General features: G+C 36.6%; 1 protein-coding gene across 2 annotated transcripts in view; it reads left to right on the top strand.

Annotated features, from left to right (window-relative positions):
- The window catches only part of LOC150076718 (putative ATP-dependent RNA helicase DDX17), a 244,366-nt gene that overhangs the window by 179,858 nt on the left and 44,899 nt on the right, over window positions 1-19,609 (top strand). Inside the window, exon 13 of one of the 2 annotated variants that reach the window (XM_090385599.1) lies at window positions 16,543-16,974. The exons of the other annotated variant lie outside the window; for it this stretch is intronic. Within the exon in view, the coding sequence (XP_090241725.1) occupies window positions 16,543-16,553 (11 nt within the window). The 3' untranslated portion in view covers window positions 16,554-16,974. Of the gene's footprint in view, window positions 1-16,542; window positions 16,975-19,609 lie in introns of those variants that run through there. 2 annotated transcript variants of the gene reach the window in all.

The following is a 19,609-nucleotide window of genomic DNA, read 5'->3' as shown; positions in this document are numbered from 1 at the left end:
GCATTGTGCTATCCATATGCAATGTGCAAAACTGTGGATATGATTTCCAGTAAATGGAAGGTCATTAATATACAAGAGTAAAAGAGTGGGGAAAGAACTGAACCTTGGGGGACACCAGAATTAGTGGAGAAGGTAGAAGATAGAGAGCCATCTACCATCACTCTCAGTGAGCGATCAGAGAGAAAACTGGATAACCAATTACAAAAAACAGTTGGCAAACCATACGATGGAAGCTTGTTTAAAAGACCTTTATGCCAAACACGATCGAAAGCCTTTGAGATGTCAAGAGCAACTGCTTGTGTTTCACCAAACTTTTCCATTTAATTTGTCCATAAATGGGTAACAAAGCCAAAATATCACCAGTGGATCGACACTGACAGAATCCATACTGGTGATCTTTGATTAAATGGAAGGTTTCTAGGTAGTTTAAGAGTTAGCGGTTAAATGATTTCTCCATTACTCCAGAAAGAGTAGAAGTAATTGCAATGGGACAATAATTGGATGCGAGGGATTTGTCACCCTTTTTTTAGGAACTGGCTGGATATGAGCAAATTTCCAAGCAGAAGGAAAAACACCTTTGGAACAAGAAGGTGAAAAAAGGTGGCAAAGAATAGGAGTAAGTTCAGGAGCACAGGTTTTGAGAACAAGTGGAGAAATACCATCAGGACCAGGAGCTGTCTTAGCATCAAGATTTGTAAAAATCTTTCTGACATCCTTTTGATGGAAGACCACAGGAGGCATTGAAAGGAGCATGTTTACAATGGTGGGAGGTGTTTTACCAAGATCATTAATACATGAGTTGGAAAAAAAATGGGTTGCTAGCAGTTCAGCTTTATCCTTGCCTGAAGTGACAACAGAACCATTTGGTTTTGACAGGTGGGAGCAGAGGTGGGCAAAAGTTGTGGGCAATGGCTTTGGCAAGAGACTAGAATGCTTGGCTACCATTAGGGCAAGAAGCAAGCTTACTACTCTTGCCTGTTCAAAATCTAGTTTGGACTGATTAATAACTGCTTTACAATTGTTGCAAGCTTTGGTGTAGGCATAAAATGAAACTGAAGAATTGGAAACAAGCCAATTACGATATGCAACAGTCTCCTCTTTGAACAGCCTTAACACATTTATTGGAAAACCAAGGTTTAGATAAAGGACGAGATTTTAAAGAGGAGTGTGGGATAAATGATTTCATTCCTACAAGAATAATTTCACTAACACGATCTGATCAAACGCTGACATCAGAAGTTTTGAAACAGTAATCCTACCAAGGAAAAGAAGAAAATAAATCTCGCAGGTCATCCCATTTTGCATTCTTGTAATGCCAAAAAACAAGAGGTTGGGAAAAGCCGTGAGATAAAGACTCCACTGGAGAAGAGAGAATCACCAAGTTGTGATTCTAAAGGATCCTAAAGAACCACTCACTTCGACCGTGCATTTAGAAGGATTGTTTGTGAGAAAAAGATCAAACGTGTTAGCTGTATGGTTAGGATTGTCTGGTATTCTTGTAAGTAAATGAACAATCTGTGCAAGGTCATTAGTAATTGCAAAAGCCTCAGCATCTCGACCAGCTGGGTTGGTGTGACTAGAAAATGGAAGCAAGCTGGAGTTGTGAACATTAAAATCACCAAGGAAAGTTACTTCACTGTTAGGAAAGTTTGACTGAAGAAAATCAAGTTGCAAAGAGAGTAAGTCAAAGATCTCCACGTGATTAGTGGAGTTGGGAGAACAGTAGAGACAACAGATGAATTTGACACAATGAGGTAGAGAGATTTTAACCAGTGAAGATCGAAAAGAGGAGATTTCAAATTACCAAATCTCTAACAGGAAATTTCGAGATGGACACATGCACAAGTACCACCTTTGAGGCAAAAGGAATCATACAGCAAATAATTTGGGCAACTGAGATGAGCAGTAGTTGAATCAACCGATAACTGAGATTCTGTCAGAAAAAGTACATGGCAGACTGCAAGTGGAAATGGACATTGTTGAGATTAGAATTGAGACTATGTATATTTATTAAATGTACTAAGAAATGTTTGGAGGTTTAGATCTTTTTGCACATATAATAGTTAGTTAGTTAGTTAGTTATTTGGTTTTTAGGAGCATTAGCAACTAAGGCCATATTGCTCCGGGATATACGGTGGTCATTCCATGACCTTTCCGCATTCTCCATATTTGGTGGTGACGGGCTCGAACCCCGGTTTAATCAAGAAGCGTGTGCTACGCACTGCTGCTCCTTCCCACCTGGCTACAGAGGCGCCTACATATAATAGTAAGAAAAAGTGGGGGGAGGGGGGGGGGGAACATGCTGTTTGAAGTAATGAAATTTTTGTATGTTGCATACACATGGTAAGAATATACTCAGATCCTTGACATAATGTGGCCTCGACATTGCCCCCCCCCCCACACGCATACACACACTCAGACTTCCTCCAGTCACTATTTATTTTATTTTGTGGCACCCCTACTCAATTTTCTGCCTGCTAGATCTGATTCTCTCTCTCTCTCTCTCTCTCTGTGTGTAATATTAAAAAAATATGTGTTATATGATATTTATTACAATATATATATATATATATATATATATATATATACACACACAGTATATAATTTTATTCTTTATACAGAGGTACTAAGTAAACATCAATTATAGATCACAAAATTAAAAAGATACTGTACACTTTTTTTATAATGAAATAAATGTATAAATTAAAAAATAATAATAAGTTTAAGTAACATAAACCCAATATGTGGCACCCATGGAATGTTGTTGAGGCACCCCGGTTGAAAACCACTGCACTAGCTGATCGGGAAGTCTCCTAAAGAGTTACCAATAGGTTCGCTGTACCCTCGAAATGTAAGGGGAAGATTAGATCTCGCCGTGATGTCCATCATAACTTCAAAAGTTATCAGTCATACTGCATAATGGAAGATTGGGAAGCGTTGACTGGAACTTGGCTCTGGAGACTAAACATGGAGACCAATAAGCAAAGTGGTGGTATTGCACAGGTTGGTGAAGTCATCTACCGCCTGGTAACACAGAGGGGTGGCATTCCTCCATATGGTGTGGGTGCCACACCTCGACCCCTGCTTACATTGGTTCACACCGGGGTTGTCACCCACAGTGTGCTTCTGCATGGGGGTTACCCAGGATTACTAACAGTCCCACCCTCTTGAAGGTGCAAGCAGAGAATTTAACTGTCACAGACTGTCCGGACTTTGCCAAGATTGGGTCCAGTTGACTTGAATGTCACCCGAATATCAGTTCCATCAGCGTTTTAGACTCCCTGGTAGCAAGTACAGCTTGTCTGGCATATCTGAGAGAATGTCTGTGATAACCTCAATGACCAAGATGTTCAAGAGGAGCCATTAGAATTAAACTTACTAACATCATACCGAACATTGAACTTTTAGCCAAGAAGCAGCAGGCTCAGGAATACCATTGAATGAAAAGAGTAAGTATAAAGTATTTTCTGTTTGAATTTTCATTGGGGGGGGGGCAATTAGGGTAAAAAGTCTAGTAAAGCCCTTTTATGGGGTAATAATTAAAAAAAGGTTGAGAAACACTGGGCTAGAGGTATCTGGAAATTGTTTCCAACCTGATGCATCTTTTCATGGCTGCAGTGTACCCATCTTTAAGTGGTTCTTCCAATAGGAAAAACCATTCGCAGATGTTCCATGTCACAAGGCCAGAATTGTACAGAACTAGTTCCAGGAACATGAGAATAAATTCAGCTTACTGCAGTGGCTTCCTCAGTAAGCGATCTCAATCTACTTCAACACCTGTGGGATGAAGTGGAATGAGTAAAGATCTGCTACAATTTAATTTATAGCTGTGGGAAGCAGTTGACTTAACATGTGGCAAGCTTTCCATACCTCATTGAGTACTAAGCTGTTCTGAGGGCTCAAGAAGATCTAATCACTATTAGGACTGTGCCTACCAGAGTGCCCACTCAGTGCATTTTCCCCAGTTTTATTTCTGTGGTTTTAACGAAATCATAAGAATCCACATTGGCAATCAGTTTCTTGATGTGTCACTCATGTATGATGTGATGATTTTTAATATTGTGGTGTTGGATGAGTTTGCTCACCTACAAGGGGTAAGAGAACTGTGCAAACTCCACCTGAGATGAAATATATAGTCCTTGAAATTCATCTAGAAATGGTCCTTCTTTCAGCAACAGCATGTAGCCATTGATTGTTTTACTATCTGGCTGATAAACAGCTTCTCTGTGGTTTATTGAATAGAATGAATAGAGATATCCAGTAAGTGATGATACAAGGTGACAGCTATAAGACCTGTAATATTACCTTTAGCAGAGGAAAATCGTGAAATCTGTGGTCAAGGACAGTACTTCGGCACTTCAACAGACGATAGTATATTGAAGAAGTCACAGCATGGATTCATATACAGGAAACCTTGCTTGACTGACTCAATAAATTTTACATCTTCATCATTAAGAAATTGAATGCAAGTAAGAATTTCAGTATTTTACATACCTAGACTCAAATAAAGCATTTGACACTGTCATGAGCAAATATTAGTACAGTCAGTCCTCGTATAGCATGATAATTGTGTTCCTAGAAACCCTCGTGCAATGCAAAATCGTGCAATATAAGCAACAGGCCCTATGGGAAAAATAGGGTTAGGTGCCGACCACCCAAAATTGAACACACACTGGTAACCAAAACGTTACCAAACACAATAAATAATCGTAATAAAATACTTATGTATTTTATAATGATTAAAATACGTAATAAAAAATAATATAATTTTTATAATATTTTTATTATAAAATTTTATTATATTATATTTTATTATAATATAATAAATAAAACGTAAGTATTTTTTACGAATAAAATACGTATTTTATTACGACTATTACGTAATAAAATGTTGCTAATGCTTTTGCTTCTATCATAAGAAAACTTGTTTTTTGTTTGATTTTCTATCCAAACAGATGACAGCCGTTCCATCTCTTCCAATTCTTTGTGTCTTAATCTAATGGATTTTAATTACACTTTGAGTTGTTCCTGCTATGAAAGTTGTTTTTATTTTCTCTGCATTCTTTGTAATTCTCGGGGTGCTTCATTTAGGTCTGTAGCACGTGCAATATCACATGGGCTTTCATTTCGCTCAAAGTGTTTCACATTTCATGTTTTTTCTCTATTGACAGAGGCGGACTGGCCATAAGCCTTACCGGGGAAACCCCGGTGGGCCGGAGGCTGGTGTGATTTTGGCCATAAACCATAGTATGAGGCCACTACAAATTTTCCTGGGTAAGAATTTTTTGACCCAGTCCGCCTCTGTTTATCGATATTGCTTTTCTTTTTCTCTCTGAATCTGCAGTGTCTTCACCAGGATGCTTCCTTTTCACACCTTTTAAGTATTTTACTCATTTTTAGGGAATAAAGCACAATTACAAAACGAGGAGGCAACAACAAAGCTGCGCGCGTGTAGCAACTGAATAAACAACACCGTAAAGACAGAGATACACTATTAACACCTCACATTTTACTAAAGCACATTTCTAGGGGTTTACTACCGTAAAACAATAAAAACAATTTCCAGTTGCATTCCTGCTAGTGGAATCTGTTATAAACTGGTAGTAAACTCGATCTAATTGCATTTGCGATTATACCGATTGCTGGAATTGTGTTGGTTTTTACGTTATTATGGGGAAATGTGTTTCCCCTTCACTGATATAAAAAACATAAATACATTTTCAGAATCTTCTCTTCATTCCTATCGTGTTGCGTTCAGTTGGGGTGATTCTGCATTCGACTGCCATTTCTTGTAAACACAAAGGCGAATCGTGCATAAGTAAATTCGGTTCGTGTTATATAAGATATCGTTCCCCTATTTATAAATCGTGTATGATTAAATTCATGTAGTGTAAACACGTGTTATACGAGGACTGACTGTATTAGCAAATGCAAATAAGCATGCTTATACAGTATTGGCCAAAAAAAAAAGAGAAGAAAACTGCACACGTCTTTCACGCTGATAATTTCTCTAAACCTTCATTAAATTTATTCACACTACCGACTTCCACGACAACAGTTGGAAGTTTATTCCAATGATCAGTCACTCTCTGAACAATATGTACCCCCTCCCCCATGAGCTGTCCTGGTGACACGTGGCAGTTCACTGCTCTTACACTGTAAATTTACCCCGGGTCTTTTTTGACCCCTTCTACAAAGTGCAGTACCTGCATTTATCGATGGTTAAACTTCAAATGCCACTTTTCATCTCACCTTCTTTATATATACAGGTCTTGTTAACGTTACCTACATTGATTCCTCATGTTAATTGCATTAACAATCTTTGAATCATCAGAAAAACTTTAAGCCTTCAGCTGTATTGTTAATGAATACTGAATACTAGGGACTGGAGTCTCCTGCCATTCAATCCCTTTATAGCAGTAATTTGCTCCCACTGCCACACTGTGCCCATTTGTGGAATGGTATGGAAATCTGAGTGACTCCACTAATAACATTAGTCCATTAAGAGCAGTGGCCATTACTGCTCTTATTGGGCTAATATATACCAGTTTGTCTTCTGCTATTCAACAATCCTTTTATACCTGTAACTTGCCCCTGATGTCACACTGTTCCCATTTGTAGAAAGTTTGGAAAGCTTTGCTGAAATCGAAGTATATATCAGAATTATTCTTTGCATCCATTGATGGTAAAGAAATGATATTTTTCAGATCAATTATAATCATTTAAATGTGAGGAACCTTCCAGATGCTGTTATGGAAGAAGAAAGAATTGATATACTGTTTCTTGGTTGAGAACACATGAGTGCACAAAGAAGCATAAGGTGCCTCCGTAGCCAGGTGGGCAGGAGCAGCAGTGTGTAGCACACGCTTCTTGATTAGACTGGGGTTCGAGCCCGTGACCACCAAATACGGAGGATGCAGAAAGGTCAGGGAATGACCACCGCATATCCCCAGAGCAATATGGCCTTAGTTGCTAAAAACCAAATAACAAACAAGGAAGCATGAATTATAACAAATCATTGGAATCCTAAGTCATTCTTGGCATTTTAATAATTCTTCATAGCAATGCTAGGTGTTTGAAGAAATTCAACCGGGTGAATAAAGAAACTGAATTTAGAATTTCTCTTTCTGGACCAGTTTTGGAAATGCTGTTGATAGCCATGGTTGAACAAAAGTGCAAAATCTGCCATGGTATCTTTCTTGAAGCAATCATTAATTTTTGTCTGATGAGCCAACCAAACAGAAACTGACAGATGGGAAAATGTTTAAAAAGTGTACTGTACTGGTAAATAATCTGATGGTTGTATTTTTATATAAAATTTGGGTTTTTTAGTGAAATTTGATTTCTAGTGCAGTTTGGGTTATAAATAAATGAAAAAAAAAAAAAAAAAAAAAGTGCTGCTGGTTTTTTTTTTTTTTTTTTTTTGCAAACAGACCTCATTTTTTGTCTGTTTAGGCCAAAACAACAACAACAACAAAAAAAAAAAAAAAAAAAAGCTGTTTTCCTACAAATACTAATCTCAGACTTTTTGAAAGTCAAAGGTTGGCAGCTATGAAGTTATATGAAGGGTAAGTATTATTACTGATCCATGGGTGCCCATCAATCATTCTAGTGGATTTGAGGATCATATATTTAAACCCAGAACATGGTTGCAAAAAGTGATGACTCTGCATTTAGTAATATTTTCACTTCCAGGGCATTGTCCTTAATCTACCAGTAAAATTTATCTAAAAATTGTTACAATGTTAGACAGTCTTTGAGCTCAGCTCTTTAACAGCCTTGAAAACCTTCGTGTCATCTGTATAAGTTGACCAATGTCAACTGTGGTGTTGGATAAATTCTTGATAAAACATACAAAGAAAAGTGGGCTTGTACAGATTCCTATGACACCCCTTTGCAAATATTGAATGGTATGGAAACTTCATTATTATAAAGTAAGTTGGGATTATGAGTAAGATCCTTAGATGGGATAGGGGTTGCCTGGAGGATAGTTTATTTCTCTCTGGAGACAAGAGTAATAAATGATCATTCTCCAGGGTTAAGTTTTGCACTAAATTTCCTGATATTTATAAATGACATTATTGAAGGAATTTAGGTCACACTGTTAGAATTTGTAGGAGATAAGTGGTGAGTGAGCATTTGGAGAACACACTACATGAATGAGTAACTGAAATGGCAGTTGCAATTTAATATCAAATGTAAGGACTTGCATCTGGAAAAATAACCTTGAATTATTTTTCCACATCCAAGGCAATGTATATGGGAGTTAAAGGTTCACTGACAGAAAAGACTTAAGGGATTTATACAAGTAGATGAAGTTGTCTGTACCACCTTCCCCCTCATTTGAGTACCTGTACACAATGGGGGGGGGGACTTCATAGAGATGCTGCTGTTGGTCCTCTAGGTTAGCATCACTAGGATCCATTGCTCACAGCCTAGGGTCCAGGCTAACATCATAGGAATCCGGCATGTTTGCCATACACCGCAACCCTTGGAAACTCAGAAAGGAGGATCTGATTGTTGAGGGGCACTAGCCTCAACATGTCACTTTGACCACTGTTTTGACAAGACTGGTGGTTCTGGATGGCTCAACTAGGATCATTCAACTAGTGGGGTTCACCTGCAAGGGTTGACTGTGTCGATGCCATGCCCCTACCCTCATGGTCCGAGGGACAGGATTCAGGCTTGCAGCAGTGCAGGTATAGTGTTTGGGCAGCCTTGGAATCCCATTCCTGAGCACATTTATTGCTTGTTGGGTAGTGGATGTCCCATTTGGAATCTGTGGTGGGTGGATGCTGAACCACAAACAAAAGCACTGTGGATTCTGATAATGTTCTGTGTTCTGGTGGCCTCAACAAGGTCCCCATCAGAAAACTTAATCAATGATCGAGATAGTCATTTCGGCAAAGAACTGAAGAGATATTAGGTCCAACACCTTGATTCCTGATAATTCACTCTATTAGTGAGAGAAACCCTTAGGAAAAATGTTATCCTTCGTCCAGAAGGGTTGGCAGGCTCTCGAAAATCAGTAAAATGGCTTTGCTCGCGCAGCATTCATTCAGGCAAGAACAGAAGTGACAAACATTCAGAACAGCTCCTCCAAGCCACATCTCTGGTTGGGGGGGGATGCCAATCACTCTTACCCCTACAAGACACTGAACTCATCCTGTGGTGTCATTGCAGAATGGAATCACCTTGAAGTGTCTGAAGAGAAAATCTGTTCTGAATTAAAACCACAAGGAGTGACAGCTGCAAAATGAATATTCATGCATAGGGATGGGAAACTTGTTCTCACTTGGAACATTATCCTGATATTTAATTCACCATTGTCTCCTAATAAGATCAAGGCTGACTATATTAACTGTCTGGTGCATCCATATGTTCCAAATCCTTTAAGGTGCTTTAAGTGCCAGAAATATGAACACTTACAAATGGCTTGTTGTTGAACCCTTGCATGTGCTGCAAAGAACCACAAAACTGTGTCATATCGAGCTACAAAACCCACCAAAACACCTTGGTGGGATTGAATGCACAGCAGCAAAAAAGAAATACAAAGACTTGAGGAAGAACTGAATAAATATATCATATCAGGAGGCAAGAAAAGCAGCAAAACTTATAAATATAAATAAATCTGCCTGTGCTTAGAAGGTAGCAGAGAGACATTCCATCAGAATTCCAACCGAAATGACCATCCCACTAAGTCATTCATGCCCATTACACACTATCTGTTAAGTTCAAAAAAACTTGTACAGAAAAATCAATCAGCTGCCACTGCTATATCTATACCTCCTAATAGCAAAAATTGCTAAAGTAAAGAATAAGAAACCTGTAGTACCTTATAGTTATCAAGAAAAAATGAATGTTGAAGTGCAGGAGGTAACAGATGATTCGGTTTTGGAACTCTTTGCAGAGAAAGAAATGGACACAGGACAGTGACCATACTTCCCCAAAAGCGATTAATCCAAGACTGAGAAAAGTAATTCCTCAGCCCTTCGGAAGACACCTGATGGACCAATCAAGCCAAAATAATGGCTAAATTCCTATAGTGGAAGTATCGTGGATTCTGATGGAACACTGAAAACATCAAGGCCCTCCTGCAAAAGCATGAGACAGTTTGCTTTTGCTTGCAGGAGACATATTTGAAGGCAAATGAAAACCGTTCCTTTTGTAATACTACTATCATACATAAGGACAGAACTGGGAATGGACTTGTCCATGAAGGAGTCACAATCCTTGCAAGCAGCTAGACCCCATTCCAATCTGATGCTTTTCCCTGACTTAGAAGTGGTAGCAATTGCTTTATGGTAGTTTTTATTAACAGTCTGTTCCATTTATTTGCCACCTGGAACTGATATCTCCCATAAAGACCTTTATGATCCTGTACAGCTGCCTTCCCCTGCCCTACTTCTCGAGGAATTCAGTGAACATACCAACCTGTGGGGTAGTGATAACACTAGTGAAAAGGGATATGTCTTAGAGCATATGCATAGTGCATTGAACCATTGAGGCTAATTATGAGAGCATCACTGGACTCGAGAGTGGGGCGCCTCCTTTGCCAGGTGGGAAGGAGCAACACACGCTTCTTGATTAGACCGGGGTTCGAGCCCGTCACCACCAAATACGGAGGATGCGGAAAGGTCAGGGAATGACCATCGCATATCCCGGAGCAATATGGCCTTAGTTGCTAATGCTCCTAAAAACCAAATAACAAATAACTCGAGAGTGGTTCTGGTGTATTGGAAAAGTGCCATTGTATCTCCAATACATAAAGGCGGTTTTAAGAGTGAAGCGGGAAATTACTGGCCAGTCAGTCTAACTTCAGTAGTAGGGGAAAATCATGGAGACAGTGATCAAGGGTGGAATTCGGGATCATTTAGATAGAAATGGAATTCTGAAGGATACTCAGCATGGTTTTGCAAAGGGAAAATCATGTTTAACTAATCTGATTAGTTATTTTGACAGGGTCACTCAAGAGCTGGATGTAGGGAATAATTTCAACATTGTTTATTTTGATTTCAGCAAAGCATTTGACTCAGTCCTACATAAGCACTTACTTTATAAGCTGGAACAGGTTGGAATCACAGGGAAAATCCTTAGATAGATAGCTGGATGGCTTTAGGGCAGGAGGCAGAGGGTTGTGATAAATGGTTATTCTCAGGGCTTTTTTTGTGATGGTACGTACGGTACGGCGTACCAGCACCTTTTTTAACAGCGTGTGACATGGCTGGCACGCAGTGCGTGTCAACCATGCCAGCTGTTTCCGTCTATTAAGGAGATCACGTGATAATGGGCAGAGTCAGCACCTGTCAATCACAGCCGTATCGCTGGCAGTCTGGAAGGGGTACCCGTTTCTGAATCTCGACAAAAACTTCTGAAATTATTTTTACTTATTTTTTTACTTGGTACTTATTTTTACATTTTACTTATTATTTTTTATTTATTAAATAAGACTCACCTTTGACTTATTTTTTATATACTTGTATAATAAATTTATGCTTAATAAACTGTGTTAATAAAATTAATGGTCTAGATTCAGTATCGGATACAGCGTTCTGACTTCTAGCGATACGGCCGTGATTGACGGGTGCTGACTCCGCCCAGTGTCATGTGATCTCCTTAACAGACGGAAGCAGCTGGCATGGCTGACACCCACTGCATGCCAGCCGTGCCGGCATGGAATTTTTCCTGATAGCAAAGAATGAGTACCGGCACCTATTTTTTTACAAAAAAAAGCACTCGTTATTCCTCAGATTGGGTTGAAGTAAGAAGTGAGGTTTCCCAAGGATCAGTATTGGGACCATTGTGTTTTTGATTTTCATAAATGACATTGATAAAGGGATAGAGGTGTGATGTCCATATTTGCAGATGATGTAAAAATTGGTAGAGTAGTTAATGATCACTGCCAAGCAGAGCTTCTTCAGAGTGACCTAGATAGACTTTGGGAATGGTCAGCAAAATAGCAGCTATCCTTTAATCCAGCAAAGTGTAAAGTATTACACCTGGGGAACAGTAACCCCAAAATAACTTATACATACACTTGGTGGAGTCAGTAGTGGAGGAAAGGGACTTGGGTGTTACAATATAGTCAGACATGAGGTTTTGCGAGCATTGTAGACAGGTTGCAAGGAAGGCCCATGGTGTCCTTTTGATGATTTATCGAACAGTTGCTAGTAGAGATAAGGATGTCATAATCCTATTATATAAGGCTATTGTTAGGCCACACTTGGAATACTGTGATTAAGTATGGAGACCACATCTAAAGAAAGACTTCTTGAAAGAGTCCAAAGACAGGTAACTTGCCTTGTGAGATTGGCAAAAGAGTCCATATGAGGAAAGACTTCATAATAACTGCCTTATGTAAATTAGCGAGACGCTGTCGTCTGCCTAAATAAACGCACACACACAGTAGTACTGTATTGTACAGTTACGCGTGTGGTTTGAAATACCACATTTATGAATTTTTCGCATTTATTTATTGCAATTAATGTTCATACTTTCAATTGTTTTTGATACTTGAAAAAAAGAACTTGTAAACTTGGAAACTCGTAACATGGGAACTGCCTGTATACATCTCACCCTCACCCTTCATCAATCTTAAAATATAATGGATGTACTATTGCATAGCCAACTGCGATATCACCCTATTCCCCAAAGATCCTATTCCTAAAATATAAAGTTAAAAAACAGGCACTTAATTTCACATCGAAGGGCTTTAGCCCTAGACTGGGCCATTCACTATACAGGAGCTGAAAAGAGCTCTCACCCTTTTGTAAGGCAGGTCTTGTTGAACCAGATGACATCCATTATGAAAGGTTTTAGCACCTTTTGCCAAAATCTGTAGATCACTTGCTCCTTCTATATAGTAATCTTTATTGAAGAGCAGTTTCTGGATGCCTGGCATGTAGCAACCGTTCTTGCCTTTGCAAAGCTGGCGAAGGATCCCAAAAAATTCCTAATAATTATCATCCTATCGCTCTGAGTAGCTGTTTGCAAAATTCTGGAGAGAGAGAGAATAGTCAGTACTCTTCTTGTCTGGTATTTAGAATCAAATGACCTACTCTCTAGCATGCAGTGGGTGGCTTCCAAAGGAACCGCCCCACCCTGGACCATTTAATCAGACTGGAAACATGACCATCTGGTGTCTGTATTCTTTGATATGGAGAAAGCATTTGACACAACTTGAAGGTTTGGAATATTAAAAGACATATAGCCTTGGTCTTGGAGGGCATCTCTCCATTTTAACAGTATTTCCAAGTTTGTGTAGGATCCTCACTCCCTCATCTCCTTTTGCCAGAAGGAGGAACCACCGCAAGGAGCAGTATTAAGTGTTATGCTTTTTGCCATCAAAGTAAATTCCATCACAGAACAACTTCCTCAAGCTACACGGTTGCCCTTTGTGTTAATGACTTTAGTATATTTTCTCAGTCATGCAACATGATGGTTAATGAAAGACAACTGCAATAAGCCATTTCTTCTATGAAAACTGATTGAATTATGGCACAGTTTTGTTTACAGAATAACTTGATATTGCTTTAAACTGTGTAAGGTCTTTGAGCCCCCTTAAAATTTTTCATAAATTTCACACACCCCCAAGTTCCAGAACAAGTACAAATATACAGATTTGAAAAAATTTAACTATGAATATATGTACTTTTATAAATGAATATGTACTTCAGTACATTTAATCCCAATGGAAAGTGAAAAAACATTATCTTCTATGAAACCTGATCAAATTATGGCTCAGTTTTGTTTTCAGAATAAGTTGATATTGCTTTAAACTGTGTAAGGTCTAGTTGAATCTCACTGAACCAGTGAGAATCCTTGAAGTGAACCATGCTAAAGGAGGGGCTACACATTATTAGCTGAAAAATTACACAAGTGACCAATTTTTCATGCAGTGTCTATATCTCTCTATACCTCCATTTATATAGAGAGATAATTTAAAATTTTAATGGGAGAAAAATGACTTATCTTTTAATGAATTTTAATGTCTAGTTCTAATGAATTTAGAATAGCTGCTTGATAATTTTTTTTCTGAAACAGCTGAATATAAAATTTCATAAAAGTCTATTCACTGTGAGTTTTTACACACAGATGGACAGGCTTGCAGATATGGGAAAGACCATACCTGACAGTATGCACTTTTCATATATGCAAATGTCTATAAACATTTGCAATGACTATTACCTCCCCAGTAAAATTCCTCATAATTAAATACTATTTATTGTAGTAACAAAACTGCATCTGAAGCACAGATGTTCTTAATTTAGTAAAAATGTTGTTTATGAGTATAAATCTTTGGTTTTGATTTTTCTTATTTATTTTGTTACCTCCCAAAAAATTGAAGTTTGTCTTAAGTCATTTATATGATGTGATTATTAGATGTATCAGTATTAATAAGTGAACTTGGATTAACTACTTTAACATGAGTGTGGCTCCAGTATGAGCACACTAGAAGTGTACCATGGGCACATGTATATTCACATGCCCTGTAAATCTGTTCATGTATTTTTTTTTTTTAATATTTATACAAAAACAGAAAATGCTTTTTCAGTCATAACATTAAAAAAAAAAACTTTGCCATATATTCTCTGGCAAAATGAATTAATTTTCCTTAAATTTCTGTTTTATTTATATGTATTAAGTACATTGGGTTTTCTTCCTGAGGAATAAAGAAATTCTTGCTGCTTAGTGGATAAGGTGAAGGAGGAGGTGGTAACAGGTTACCTTACCTTCAGATTGATAATCTACATAGAGGATATACATTGAAAAGAACTAAATTCATTTGTAGATACATAATTCAACACACACTTAATGTGCTTCCTTTGACCCCCCCCCTCCCCCCAGGTTTCAAGCATTATAGGTTTCTCTTGGCATCCATGTTTTTCATCCTGTGAACCAGCCAAAATTGAACCTCTAGAATACAGTTTACCGACACAAGAATACTTGTCTCATAAAATTGCTTTAGTCACATTAACAAATATTCAATCTCTCTCTCTCTCTCTCTCTCTCTCTCTCTCTCTCTCTCTCTCTCTCTCTCTCTCTCTCTCATAGAGTTATTAAGCCCAATTTGTAATATATTGTTTTTTGACTACCCAATAACATGTATCCAGGCAGGTTGAATTATGCATCTACAAGGGTAGATACAATGCAGCACACACGGAATATGCTTACTTTGCACCCTGCTTTCGGGTTTAATTGAGTCCAGTTTTGAATACCCAGTAATAGAGTTATTCAGTGTTTTCAGTTGGGAAAGTTCTCTGCACAGATTTGATTTTCTTTTTTACTAAGTATTAATAAATAGTTCAGAAAAATAGCATCATTGTTAACAAATCACTTTTTCCAAGTAAACTTCTGAAATTATGACCAGGAAGCCTTTATTTGATAATGGAAACTAGGAAGCTGTACACTACAGTAGAAATCCTTCTTCCAGCTGCTTAAGAATTAGTGAAATTGCATGGAGCAAATTATGGCAAGCCACTATGGTCTATTGAAAAGAAATTTTTCAATTTTCTTTGAATTTTATATATGGTGAAGACAGTAGGTACTTTACATATATGCAAATGTGCCTAAAACAGTCTAAAATTTCTGAGAAAAATAGCATCGTATATTTTCTTAAGTCTCTTGATTCATTTCGGATTTATGTAAAAGTCAGCATACTTTTATTATTGTTATTACTAAATAATTTATTCTGTATTTTATAAATGGGACAGGAATACCTTTCTCTCTAGCAGAAAAGATGTGCGATAAGAGTTGATATATGGAGATGTATATTTGCAATAAATTATTTTCAGAAATAATTTTTCTAATGGAGTCTGTATTGAGATTAAGTACCATTATAACTCATTCATATTGTTTGATTTAATTAACTATAACAGATTCCATGGACATCTTTCATTTTAGATTCTATACATATCAGCTATTTATATGAGAAAGAATGCCCTAACTTACATCCCTCTTACAGAAAATATAATACTCGTTTTTTTTTTTTTTTTTTTATTATTATTATTATTATTATTATCAAACTTAAGGCAGTTTTAATTTGAACATGCTTAGCTTATTTTTCTTTTTCACCTCTTTTTAAGAGTTAAAACCAACCAATTTTCATTTTGGATCTATTTGCAAAAATTTTATCTAGATATTACTATATAAATAATAATAATAAAAAGCCATTAGTGAATGTTTCTCTTAAACTGTAGCTATATGTTTTTTATAAACCTTACCTCAGCTGAGGATGAACATGAATTGTTTTCATTTTTTTTTTTTTTGGGATGCATTTTTCATGAGTTGCATTTTTCTTGGTCATTCCTTTGCATAGGGTGTGGCATGACAAAGAAAGAGAGGGTGATATTTCTTAAAATAAGCCTAACACTTTTAGCTTTGTTTATTATTTTAAAGTTCTAATTAATAGTCTTACTAAACTTTTTAATTATTATGATATTGATTATGGTTATATTTTCATATGTGTTTTCATATTTATTTATTAATATAGTTAGGTAAGAAGCCATGTTCTAATGTAGAATTTTTTTCTCTCTTTTTCAGAGGCACTGTAATGATTGGCAAAACATTAGTGGTGCCTCTGACCACGGAATGGCTTCATCTTCCATGTGAGGTGGCTGAGGTCCACCTCCCGTGGGAGCTCATCTGACCTGTGTGTGTGTTAGGTCCCTCTCTAGTACTTCTATTTGCCTGTCATGTCATCCCCTGAGTAACCCTGGAAGGGGTGTCCATTATTGTAATGTTCACTGATAGGGGTTAAATACTATTGGTTGGGTAAAGTTAGAAGCTGCTCCTGTTAGTTGTGACGAACACTAAGAAGAACAAGGAAAGAGCAGCAAGTACAGGGAAGGGGACGGCCAAAGGCAGAGCTTCGCAGCATGATGGCTTTGCACCTGAGGACCCCACCAGGGATAAAACCTCAGAAAGTGCTCATGGGCCAGATCTGCAAACACCTTGTCAGTCAGCCCATTTGTCATGCCCATAAACCACGAGGCTCTGTCAGGCTTAGGAGACTGGTTAAGAACAGGTAACTGAATCATATTTTTTTCTCTTTTTATTTGATTTGGTTGTTTTATATAAGTTGTGCAGTAGTAGCTATAATTGTTTAATTAATGAATGAGTACACTGAATTGTTTCTCTCATAAAGGAGTTACTAATAGTTTTTCACTATCATTCTGTAATTTATAAATTTTAAATCTTTGTAATATTTTTAATCTTCATTGTTTTATGTTTATTCGTACCTGCAGTTTCATAAATAGAATTTTAATTTTCGGTGAAATCGAATAGTAAACTTTATCTATCCCTTTGTAATAATTTATGGTGAATATTTATATTTATGAACAGTTATATTTAAAAAAAAAAAAAAAAGTGCACTAAGAAATTTGATTGTTGTTGAAGAAGTAATACTGGCTTGATTTGGGACATTCTCATTGAATTCAAAATGAATTTTTTTAAATACACAGGCTCCCATTATAGGTTAATTTTGTGATATATTATGATTTGTATTTTTTTTAAGTATAAGTAAAATTAGTAAAAAAAATCTTATCAGTAATGAATCTTAATATATTGTGAAGTGAATTTGTATTTTTTGTGTATCTTATTATTAAAAGAGAATTACTAAATATCTGGTTTGTTAATAAACAGCTAAGACAAATGTTTAAAATGTATGAAAACCTGCAATTGTTTCTGTTTAAATTGTTGGTTACATTTATATATGTTTGGTCAGGCTAACAAAGCATTTTGAAAATTGACTGCTGTATAAATTCATATTAATAACATTTCTCCTTAAAAACAGATTAATCATGAATATTATAGGATTTATTTAACCCTTTAGGAGTGTTTTCTGATAGGCTGTCCTTGTAGAGTGAGTTTTTTTTTATATTGAGATATCAAAATTAAAAATTACTGTCTTGAAATTAACATCGTGCCATTTGAAATTGGGATCCACTCTTCCTTTTTCAAGTCTCCACCTTTTTTTCAGTTGCTCTCTATCTTCTAACTCACCATCACTGTTTTGTTGCAATACTTTTATGAACAGCCATTTTTGTTCATAATAGTCATTTCTGTAATAATAATACTAAAACCAACATTTTAGAAATTATTTTCCATAAAAAATGGCGTAACATGTCTGGGTTACATTCTGGATTCCACCACCGCCACCATCAAAGATATGCTACTTTGGATTAACAGCACAAGTAAATTTTACAGTAATGTAGTGTAGCATAATTATAGAGAACACCATCTGCAACTAATAAAAAAATGCAGCAAACTATTCATGCATACTTCCTATTATGTCTTTTGCAGTTTTTGCCATTCTAAATGCAGTTTCATCCTTGAAAACAATGCCACTTTCTGTTATTTAAAAAAAATTATAACTGAATATCAACTGATAAATATGGTAGCTGGTTTCTCTTCCCTCTCAGAAGAAAATGTTTAGTTTTGAGAGTGTTACCATTAATATTTCATTGATATATAATTTTTATTGTACACAAAACTGATATGTACAATATACCCTTTACAACAGCAGTTTCCAGGGGTTTTACATTGGTTGGTGGAAAATTCCCTTGAGGAGAGCCCACATTGAGAATTCGGATTCATCCCCAGAGCCAATTACAAAATGAGTTTTAGAATAGAAATTATTTACATATATATTCATACAGACATACGTTATACACTATTTTATACATTATTAAAATTACCCATATTTAATATGCTGCTTGTGGTTAGGCCATCAAGGATCTGTCTCCAGTATTTCCAATCCTTCACAAATTTGTAGAAGTTGCTGTCAATTGTACATTTATAATGTAGAATTATAAATAATCTTGTACACAAGATTGTGGTGAGCATTTGATACAGCATGATAGTGTAATACAGATAAAAACTGATAATCTATTGTAATTACTTCTCAGTTAGCTATGTTTATAAAAATGTAATGTCTAAATTACTAAAAAGAGAATGCATTAGTTCAGTGGGCTACACTTTTGAAGCCATTTCAGTAGTTGATTTTGCTCTGTGAGGTATAGAGCTTGCTTTTGCTAGTGTCTATTATGAAATTCACATTTTGCCATAAATGGCTTCCCCCCCCTTTTATGGCCATGGGAACATCATCACATTTGCAATACAGTAAACCCTCGATATAACGGATTTCGGATTTAACAGACCAGACAAATAATACAGTAATGTACATATTAATCTCGACCATACTGTTTTTTTTTTTTTTTTTTAAGGTTATACAAAACTTCAGTGTTTTTATCAGTTAAAAATTAATAATAATTACCTATCTCCATTATTGTTTTGATAATTACCTACTTTTATTTTTATAATCAAATTCAGGAAATCATTTTTTATTCTTTCTGAAAACGTGTTCAAATAGCTGTTTTCCCAGATAACAGATAAGAGCAGGTGGTGACTTGCAAGCTGAACATGACTCGGAACACTAAACTGCAGGTCTACCAACTCTTTGTTTCGGTCTCAGTCTGCCTTAAGCTATCATGTGGTCAGGTTGTATACAGAGTGTTTCTGTGATTTCTGAATTGTGACTTTATTTATTAAATAATTTTGCAGTCCTTACAATTTAAAATGGCATCAAGTGATAGAGGAGTTAAAAGAA

The sequence above is a fragment of the Mastigoproctus giganteus genome, chromosome 12, assembly GCF_048544385.1.
Source record: "Mastigoproctus giganteus isolate SK-2022 chromosome 12, ASM4854438v1, whole genome shotgun sequence".
Taxonomy (NCBI): Eukaryota; Metazoa; Arthropoda; class Arachnida; order Uropygi; family Thelyphonidae; genus Mastigoproctus; species Mastigoproctus giganteus.
Note: the sequence above shows the minus strand (reverse complement) of the source record. Positions and strands in the feature narration are given on the sequence as shown.